The sequence below is a fragment of the Sinocyclocheilus grahami genome, unplaced genomic scaffold, assembly GCF_001515645.1.
Source record: "Sinocyclocheilus grahami isolate Dianchi unplaced genomic scaffold, SAMN03320097.WGS_v1.1 scaffold53.1, whole genome shotgun sequence".
Classification (NCBI taxonomy): domain Eukaryota; kingdom Metazoa; phylum Chordata; class Actinopteri; order Cypriniformes; family Cyprinidae; genus Sinocyclocheilus; species Sinocyclocheilus grahami.
In genome coordinates this window covers 1,325,079-1,335,568 of record NW_015505232.1, presented here as the reverse complement: position 1 = coordinate 1,335,568, position 10,490 = coordinate 1,325,079, and the positions used below count along the sequence as shown (strand labels likewise).

Sequence of the window (10,490 nt, the reverse complement as noted above, 5' to 3'; positions counted from 1 at the left end):
GCTGCCAAATCAATCTAAAATAGCTCTCCAAAAGGCTTCGAATAATAAAAGGAACAGTATTTTTTTTTGTACATTCCTCAGTTGTTTAACAAGAATTTGGGAGAGGTGTAAAATCTGCTGCTTTTTTGAGTGTGAATCATTAGTGGAGAGTGTTTGATTCGCATTTTTATAGACACAGCTATCAGCTGCATGATTTGTACTCGCTGTTGGTTTAAAAAAAAAAAAGCTTTTTGGAAACCAGAAGAATGTCCATAAATCACCTTTGAGGAGGAAGCTGTCAGCGTTCGGTTCAATGACCGTCTGTAAATGGGGTTTAAAACGCAATTCTATTAATTAGTGAATCCAGCTGTCAGAGTGAGTGGAAATAAATGAGGTTCTTCATTAGCGTCGCAGCAGTTCATGCTCAAACTGCGAGGAGCGGGATGCTGTTGCAGCGTCGAGTGGCAGTGCCAAGCATTGCTCTGAAGGGCACTGGTGTGCTGAGCTCAGGGCATCTCTGTGGCATCAGGTTCAGTTCACTGCAAAGCTTGGATCTGCAGAAGTCTGCGAGTCTTGACACCTGAGTCATGCTTGACATTAGATTTATTTTCCACCCCTGACATTAAAGGCCAGGTAAAAAGATTTTTACATGTCGTAATTCTCATCCGCTACAGCCCTTTGAGTCCGAGCATTTTTGTCCACTGAGAAGCAGCAAACATCCTGTTCTCTTAAAATTTTAATTGCCCCGTGATGTACACATGGGTTTCATTGCCAATCCTTGCTTCACTGCAGCTAATGAAGTTTATGATTGCGATCATCGTTTTCATCATTGTTCATAATGAACAAACAATATGGGGGAAGCATATGGCGGTAGAGAGAAAGAGAGAACGAGGAGGAAAAGCTTCATCCAAAACAGCTTCTCTCTGCTCACCGCTTCCAAATGGAGCCGGTGTTTATGCATTAACTAATTATTTCCTGCAGTCATTCTCTCATTAATGTGACTTTGTATCCCTGCTTTTCTTTTGGATAACCAATAGGCAAAGGGGTTCTTATTCATGTTTTTATATGCTGTGATTCTCATCCACTGCAGCCCTTTGGGTCTGAGTGTGTTTGTCCACTGAGAAGCAGCAAACATCCTGTTCTCTTAAAATTTTAATTGCCCCGTGATGTACACATGGGTTTCATTGCCAATCCTTGCTTCACTGCAGCTAATGAAGTTTATGATTGCGATCATCGTTTTCATCATTGTTCATAATGAACAAACAATATGGGGGAAGCATATGGCGGTAGAGAGAAAGAGAGAACGAGGAGGAAAAGCTTCATCCAAAACAGCTTCTCTCTGCTCACCGCTTCCAAATGGAGAATCCTCTGTTTATGCATTAACTAATTATTTCCTGCAGTCATTCTCTCATTAATGTGACTTTGTATCCCTGCTTTTCTTTTGGATAACCAAGATTGTCGTTTGCATTTTTGGACTGCAGAGGTTCTGGAAAGAATCTTTTAAAGTTATGAACAAATGTTCTTTCAGTAATGTTAATAGAACTTTTATTCCACGTTTATGTGGTCTTTAATAATGTTCTCAAAATGTTCAAACAAAAACATTTATACATTGTTCAAGGTTTTAGTTGGATGTTTATCTGACATTTTTTAAATGTTACTACTTTTTTTTTTTTTTCCCCAAATGTTTAAAAGTAACATTCCCACAATGTTTTCAAAATGATAATGCTACTGAATGTTAATGTTCGCAGGAAAACCATTTTTGAAACATTTAAAAAAATTTATGTTTTGAACGTTCAGAGAACATTAAATAGTAACAATCCCATAATGTTTGCAAAATGATAAAATGTCATGTTTCTTTATCCTTCGCATAAACATTAAAAAAACTGGACATTTTGAACATTGGGAGAACATTCAGAATTAATGTTTTCATAACTTGAAAAGAGCAAAATGTGTTACGACTGTTGCATTTCTGCTGATTTGAAATATACCGAATATTATACCAGTGTTGTTATTGTTAACTAAAAATAAAACTATTAAATATAATTTTCTGTAACTGAAATCAAGCTAAAATGATAGAATATATAAAACCTTAAAAACTTTAGAAATGTTACCTTGGCAACTCACTGAAATACATTTTAAAGGGATAGTTCACCCAAAAAGGAAAATCCTATCATGAATTACTCACCCTCATGTCGTTCCAAACCCGTAAGAGCTTCGTTCATCTTTGGTACTATCAATAATGGCAGCAGACAGCGCGTGGGGGAGAACAATTGTTGAACAAAATCATTATTTTTGTTTTCTTTGCACACAAAAAATATTCTCTGGGTACATAAAATTACAATGAAATAAAAGCTAACTGAAATTCTTAACAATATATAAATAATATTAAAATAACACTGATCAAAGCATAATTTTGAGTAACAGATTTCTGTAGTTAAAGTAAACCCTTGCCTACATAGATAGCTGGCTGAACTGGCTTGCCTTAAATTGGCTATGCTCAGATGTCCATCTGATTAGCTAAATAAATTGAATAAAATCTCTCTCTCGCCCTTATTTGACCACACTCAGACTCGCATCTTCACATGCCACACCGCTGTCTGTCACTTCACTCCAATTAATGCATTTGTTTGTGCCTCCCCAGAGCCCAATGTATTAATGCAAGTTTAATGGCCTTAGCTCTTAAGTCTGTGTGGTTTAAGACTGTCAGAACGGAGGGATGTAACCCTGCTGATATTGATTCTGCCAGAAAATGTCTCCCTCTGCTCCTCACTCCAGTTTCCTCACATAAACAGGATTAGAAACAGGAGAGCGTTGCTCTGCAGTGAGGAGATTTCCCTCATTTCACCCCTTTCCAATCAGAAACCGAGGCAGGGCGGGGGTCTCACTGCGGGTTTGTACCTACAGCGCGGTTAGAAATGGGTTTGAAAATGAGAAGTGCTGGAGCAGAATAAACTGCCCTGACATACATTAATTCATACTGACCTTTATACCACAATAAGTGATTTTTATTCTTATAAGCCACGACCAACGAGTCACAGGACACTTAGTCAGCAGCTTTTCTAGATCCGTGGTGTTAAACTGGATGGCCCCGCCCACAGTAAAATTCAATTGGTCCAAAATTCTGCTCTATTTAACTGTTCATTAAACATTAACATTTTCTTATTGGCTGAGAGTGTTTCACTTTGTGCAATGATTTGTGCAGACAGTTAGCATGGCGAGTAATTATTGGCGTATGCCTTATAAGAAAATACTATTTCAGTCTTTCGCCTTCAAAATTAAATTCAATGTGTTACCTGCCTTTTTTGGTAATTTTTTAATTGTTACATTTCTGAGTAAAAAAAAAAATAGTTTTTCCAGTGTAGTATTTTCATGTAAAACTAAATCCGATTATCTTTTTTTAAAACAATGCATTCAAAAACAGCCATATATTCTGATTACTTTCTTCTATTATAACACTATAATGTAGAATATGAAAAAGGGATATTCATTTAGATTTTTTTTTTCAAATGATTATATTTAGTGCTATTAAATTGTGTATTTTTTTAAAACATTTTAAAATGTATATTTTTTTAAATATCTTTACGACAAAACTAACTTAAATGTAAAGATGGGGACATTAATGCACAAATAAATGTCCAGCATCTGCATCAAATCATTCTTAATATCTGTATTGTTTTTTTTTAAAGAACTTTCTAATATTTCCTCCTGGATCAACATTGAACTGACTTGAGCTGAATAATGGCACTATTGTCTTCTGTAGAGCTGCTGCTGAATATTTGTTTCATAATTGAAGTTTACAGTTATTGAACTGAACTGCACCAACATTGAACTGACTTGAGCTAGACAACGACACTATTGTCTTGTTAAACCTGCTTTACAGCAGAATTTTGTCTGAAATTCGATGAAATTTCAACATTTATTCTCTTATTTTCCTGTTTAATATTGTGCAGCTGCTTTGAACCGACTTGACTGATTGGGAATTTGGGCTCACATTTCAGCATCTATTTAATTTCTCAAGCTTTAATCGTGCAATGTAGCACCGAGTGCATATGCGTTCAACTCCGAAGTTTACAGTTATTGAACTGAACTGCACCAACATTGAACTGACTTGAGCTAGACAACGACACTATTATCTTGTTAAACCTGCTTTACAGCAGAATTTTGTCTGAAATTCGATGAAATTTCAACATTTATTCTTATTCTTATTTTCCTGTTTAATATTGTGCAGCTGCTTTGAACCGACTTGACTGATTGGGAATTTGGGCTCACATTTCAGCATCTATTTAATTTCTCAAGCTTTAATCGTGCAATGTAGCACCGAGTGCATATGCGTTCAACTCTCTACGCTGTATGACATTTCAAATGACTGTAATTTATGCAGCAGCGCTCTTCACCATCCTCACAACAGCCACGAAACTATTTGCTACCCCATCCAGCAGGATGACTTATTTGCATCGGCTCCTTAATGCAAAGCAATAACCGAGCATTTTGTATTTGGGCAACGTGAAGCGTTCCCAGATTTTCCCCTGCCAAACATTCTTGTGCAAATTCCACACGTTTATCAGAGCCTGTAAGACAAAGAAAGAACTGAACGCAAGAGGATTGATTGAGGTAGAAGGAGACAGAGGAAAAGAGAGAGCGAGACTAATATGATTGTGTCAGTGTGTGCGCATGTATGTGTATGTGTGTGTGTGTGTGTGGAATAATCCTTCTGCATATAATGACACGCTTTCCACTGTAACCAGATCCATACAGAATGCCATCAGCAGAAAACGAGTGGCACACACACACACACACACACAGGAAGATTGCTTTAGCGTCAGAGCATCAAAGCTCTTCTGAAGTGTTTGAAATTCATTGTACACACAGAGTTATTAATTCAGGATATGAAGCACTAAATTGTGATCAGCTAATGAGACAGAAAACTGACATCTTCAATGCCTGTCTAGTCATTCATCGGCTATAAGGGATTTCTTCTCAATATTTCCACAGACATTAATCTTGGTTCTATTTTTGTTTGTTTACAGAGACAAGAATCCGGATCAGCTGGAAACATCAAACCCTCAGGTGGACAAGGTATAATTTACTACTCCACAGTGGAATTGTGCATCTTATTATCTGGATAAAGTCAAGACAGAGTCTTTTGCAAGTTTGCATTACTTTTCCTTCTCTCTCACACAGTGTAAACAATATTTGTAGAAAATGCAATATGATTTATGTTTGAAGGTAAGTGTAGATTAGTAAAGAAACAGTCTTTTAATAAAGTGTGCCATTAAAGGAATAGATCTCACAAAAATGAAACTGTCAATATTTACTCAGCCTCATGTTGTTTTAAATGACTTTTTCTTATGGTTATGTAACACTTCATCATTATCATCATGTTGTTCTGATCACATAAATGAAAAACGAGAAATTTACACTTTAAAAAAAAAAACACTTTTAATGCATTAAATAACATTAACGTAAAGGAATAGTTCACCCAAAAATGAAAATAACCCTATGATTTGCTCACCCTCAAGCCATCCTAGGTGTATGACTTTCTTCTTTCAGACAAATACAGTCGGAGTTATATTAAAACATGTCCTGGAGCTATAATGGCAGCAAGTAGTGGTCAAGATTTTGAAGCAAAATAAAGTGCATCCATCATAAAATTACTCCACAAGGCTAATAAAGGCCTTCTGAAGTGAATAGACGTGTTTGTATAAGAAAATATATCCATATTTAAAACTTTATAAATGGTAATCTCTAGCTTCCGTTAACTGTCGTATGTGCATTCACAAGAGGGGCATTCCAGCGGATGATATATAGGACATTCACTGTAAAAAAATAAAAGTAAAATTTACGGTAAAAAAAAAAAAAAGACAGCTGTGGTTGCCAGAATTTTACCGTAAAAAATACGGTAGCAACATTTTGATGGAGATCAGTCAGAGATGGAAGAAAGGAAAGGATGTTGAGGCATTCAGTTCAATCTGTGGAATGAAGAAAGTATGAGAGGAGCAAAATGTAGATGCAGAATATAAAGCTTTAAAATATGGACACAATTAAAGTTCATTAAACAGTTTAGAGAACATGGACAGAAAAACATTTTGACATATGGTTACCATTTTAAATGTTCTTATTTTTTTAGCCTATTTGTTGTTGATTGTGTTATAGTCACATTTTTAACATTGTAGAGCTCACACACACACACACACACACACACAGGAAGATTGCTTTAGCGTCAGAGCATCAAAGCTCTTCTGAAGTGTTTGAAATTCATTGTACACACAGAGTTATTAATTCAGGATATGAAGCACTAAATTGTGATCAGCTAATGAGACAGAAAACTGACATCTTCAATGCCTGTCTAGTCATTCATCGGCTATAAGGGATTTCTTCTCAATATTTCCACAGACATTAATCTTGGTTCTATTTTTGTTTGTTTACAGAGACAAGAATCCGGATCAGCTGGAAACATCAAACCCTCAGGTGGACAAGGTATAATTTACTACTCCACAGTGGAATTGTGCATCTTATTATCTGGATAAAGTCAAGACAGAGTCTTTTGCAAGTTTGCATTACTTTTCCTTCTCTCTCACACAGTGTAAACAATATTTGTAGAAAATGCAATATGATTTATGTTTGAAGGTAAGTGTAGATTAGTAAAGAAACAGTCTTTTAATAAAGTGTGCCATTAAAGGAATAGATCTCACAAAAATGAAACTGTCAATATTTACTCAGCCTCATGTTGTTTTAAATGACTTTTTCTTATGGTTATGTAACACTTCATCATTATCATCATGTTGTTCTGATCACATAAATGAAAAACGAGAAATTTACACTTTAAAAAAAAAAACACTTTTAATGCATTAAATAACATTAACGTAAAGGAATAGTTCACCCAAAAATGAAAATAACCCTATGATTTGCTCACCCTCAAGCCATCCTAGGTGTATGACTTTCTTCTTTCAGACAAATACAGTCGGAGTTATATTAAAACATGTCCTGGAGCTATAATGGCAGCAAGTAGTGGTCAAGATTTTGAAGCAAAATAAAGTGCATCCATCATAAAATTACTCCACAAGGCTAATAAAGGCCTTCTGAAGTGAATAGACGTGTTTGTATAAGAAAATATATCCATATTTAAAACTTTATAAATGGTAATCTCTAGCTTCCGTTAACTGTCGTATGTGCATTCACAAGAGGGGCATTCCAGCGGATGATATATAGGACATTCACTGTAAAAAAATAAAAGTAAAATTTACGGTAAAAAAAAAAAAAAGACAGCTGTGGTTGCCAGAATTTTACCGTAAAAAATACGGTAGCAACATTTTGATGGAGATCAGTCAGAGATGGAAGAAAGGAAAGGATGTTGAGGCATTCAGTTCAATCTGTGGAATGAAGAAAGTATGAGAGGAGCAAAATGTAGATGCAGAATATAAAGCTTTAAAATATGGACACAATTAAAGTTCATTAAACAGTTTAGAGAACATGGACAGAAAAACATTTTGACATATGGTTACCATTTTAAATGTTCTTATTTTTTTAGCCTATTTGTTGTTGATTGTGTTATAGTCACATTTTTAACATTGTAGAGCTCATTTTGTTAATATTCTGATTTCTGAAAATTCTTATATTCACATTTAATAAAATTTAATGTCAGCACAACATGATCTTTCAGTTGTTTGGAATTTCACACATGAATTAAGATGAGGATTTGCACGTGATTTATTTTACTCATAACTTGTTGGTTATATATTTTGGGATTTGTTAAATATGTTTGTCTGATAATATGTGTTAATAAATCATGTGTTTTTAATTAAGATGCAGAATAATTTAGAAATAAATAAGGGATGGCCCACTTTACCTGAAAATTTTTTTTTTTCTGGAGTGCATGATCTAAACATGTTTATTGGTATATATAATATGCAAATAACTCTTTATATGAACCATATTCAAATTGAAATATTATATTTCTGCACATTAAAGTTAACAAAAGTAATAAAGAAAAGAAAGAAGAAAAAAACCTCTAGGTATCTAAAATTACACGTTTTACAAAAAGTAGCCCACTTTACCTGCAATCACCCTACTTCTAATTTGTGACCTGTGTTTTGTTTTGCTCTCTCCTATGCACTTCTGTGTTCGTTACTTCCCACCAGAGCTTACGCTACACATACGTCCTACATCATCCTCTGGAACGTCACTCTCTCGTGAATGCACGTATGACAGTTAGCAGAAGCTAGAGATTACGGTTTATAAAGTTTTAAATATAGATATTTTTCTTACACAAACGCTCTGCTTCCACTTCAGAAGGCCATTATTAAGCCCCCGGAGCCGTGTGGAGTACTGTTTATGATGGATGGATGCACTTTATTTTACTTTAAAATCTCAACCACTACTCACTACCATTATAAAGCTTGAAAGAGCCAGGATATTTTTTTAATATAACTCCTGATTGTATTCGTCTGAAAGAAGAAAATCATATATACCTAGGATGGCTTGAGGGTGAGTAAATCATAGGGTAATTTCCATTTCTGAGTGAACTACCTCTTTAAAAGCAATTTGACATTTGATGTTAACTTAAGAGGGATTTGACATTTGAGATTTGTTTTAGTATTTAATGATCTTTGTTAACATTAGTTAATAAATACAACTGTTCATTGTTGGTTCATGTTAGGTCAGGACTATTAAACGATCAACAGATAAAGCTTTTAATTTTAATAATGTATTATTAAATGTAGAAATAACTAAGTTCAATAAATGTTGTACAAGTATTTTTGGTAACACTTCACTTAAGGCCTTTACGTATAATGAATTATAAAAGTAGTTTTAATGCATTAATTATGGCTTGTAATGCACCTTAATGCATTGTACAATCTCGTGAATAACTGGAACCACAGTTAATACATTATATAATACTTATCAATTCATTGTTCACTATGCATTTTAAATTCGGTTATAATTATCTATGACTACAAAATATAATTATTACAACACGTCTTATGAATAATTATAATGCATTATACCCTTTACAATGCATTATACATAAAGGCTTTAAGTAAAGTGTTACATTACTGTAAAGTGTTTACATTACTTTTATGCCTTTCTTAAAAAAAAAAAAGTTGAAGATCACAGCAGCTTTGTGTGAGGAACAAAATAAAATTTTCAAAGTTGTTATTTTCTAAAAATGCAAATATATGAGTAAATACACTTAAAAATATATTTTTGACTTTTCAAAGTCATATGTGTTTTGAACAACATTAAAGGGAGTAAATGACAGAATTGCTCATTTTTTATTAGTCCTTTAATTTCAGAAATACACTCTTTAAAATAAAGGTTCCAGAAGGGAGTTTTTGTAGCAATGCCATAAAAGAAAAATTTTTGGTTCCCCAAATAACCTTTCAGTGAACAGTTCTTAAAAGAACCAAATTTTCCACTATAAAGAACCTTTTGTGCAATTGAAAATACAGCTACTGCAGAGCACAAAGGTCTATGTAAAGGTCAAACCTGATCAACCATAAAAAGTAGAGTCAAGCCTAACTGCAGAACTGCAACAGAAATGCAGTGCATAATATCGATCCAATACACAATGTGACGTTCCCACAGACCCCTCCAAGAAGGACGTCCCAGCTGAGGACATTGACATCGACATGGGCGCCCCCGAGACGGAGAAGGCAGCCGTCGCCATCCAATCGCAGTTCAGAAAGTTCCAGAAGAAGAAGCAGGTGGTGAAATCATAAATCGCGCCCATGCAGGGCGTCCCTGGCACCATTAGGGCAGGGAGTTGCATGTCAGATAAACTGCTCTGTTTTCGGGTGGGGGGGGTCATGGGTTGATTGGGGGTGAGGGTGGGGGCAGATGAGGTGAAGAGGCAATTTGCCTTTTGCTATCATCTGTCAGGAATAAAATGTGATATTCTGGTTCCCACTAGTACATAGATTTTTTTCAATACAATACTTTCCTTTTATGTTATTTTTTGATAAATACGAACAGATCCATCATTAATGTCAAGGTGTTTGAAAATATCCACCTCAAAGTGTTAACCAATTGTGTGACAGTATTTCCTCTGTTTAAGACCAGAAACCAGGGGTATTTTTTGCCAAATTATCAAGAATGTTGCTCGAGGAAATATGCTGAATGGCATCTGAAACTATAAAGATCATTAAGATTCACACAGACTTATTTAATCTTTCACCTATGTTGTGTTTTTTGTCTGTATAGATGAACTGATATTGTGTTTGTGGTTTATCATTATCCAAGTCAGTGTTTTTGTCAGAAAGCAGTGTATTGTAATATTCCTGACACCAAACTGTTGGAAATAATCGTATGTGAACTCAATAAATATTGGGATGACCTCAATGACTGATGGGTTATTTCGCCATATTTTAAATACCATTCGTTTACCTTTCAACACTGGCTGTGTCCAAAAAAATATCAAAAGGCTGTCCAATGTTTGCATAACATCATACTTCATCTGGTTTTTGAAGGCAGCATAACCTATTCTTTAGGTTTTAAAACTATTATATGCCAAA

The 10,490-nt window shown here is 34.8% G+C and overlaps 1 protein-coding gene across 1 annotated transcript; it reads left to right on the top strand.

Moving 5' to 3' along the window:
- Positions 1-422: 422 nt before the first annotated feature.
- On the top strand, positions 423-10,469 carry pcp4a (Purkinje cell protein 4a). Its single transcript, XM_016269625.1, has 4 exons — positions 423-508; positions 5,007-5,055; positions 6,408-6,456; positions 9,565-10,469. The coding sequence occupies exons 1-4, from the start codon at positions 423-425 to the stop codon at positions 9,696-9,698; spliced, it is 318 nt and encodes a 105-aa protein (XP_016125111.1). The 3' UTR covers positions 9,699-10,469.
- Positions 10,470-10,490: the final 21 nt, after the last annotated feature.

Coding starts and splice junctions, on each gene's coding strand:
- pcp4a (XM_016269625.1), top strand. CDS start 423: ATGCTGTTGCAGCGTCGAGTGGCAGTGCCAAGCATTGCTCTGAAGGGC. Junction 509..5,006: donor GGGCATCTCTGTGGCATCAG/GTTCAGTTCACT, acceptor GTTTGTTTACAG/AGACAAGAATCCGGATCAGC. Junction 5,056..6,407: donor CAAACCCTCAGGTGGACAAG/GTATAATTTACT, acceptor GTTTGTTTACAG/AGACAAGAATCCGGATCAGC.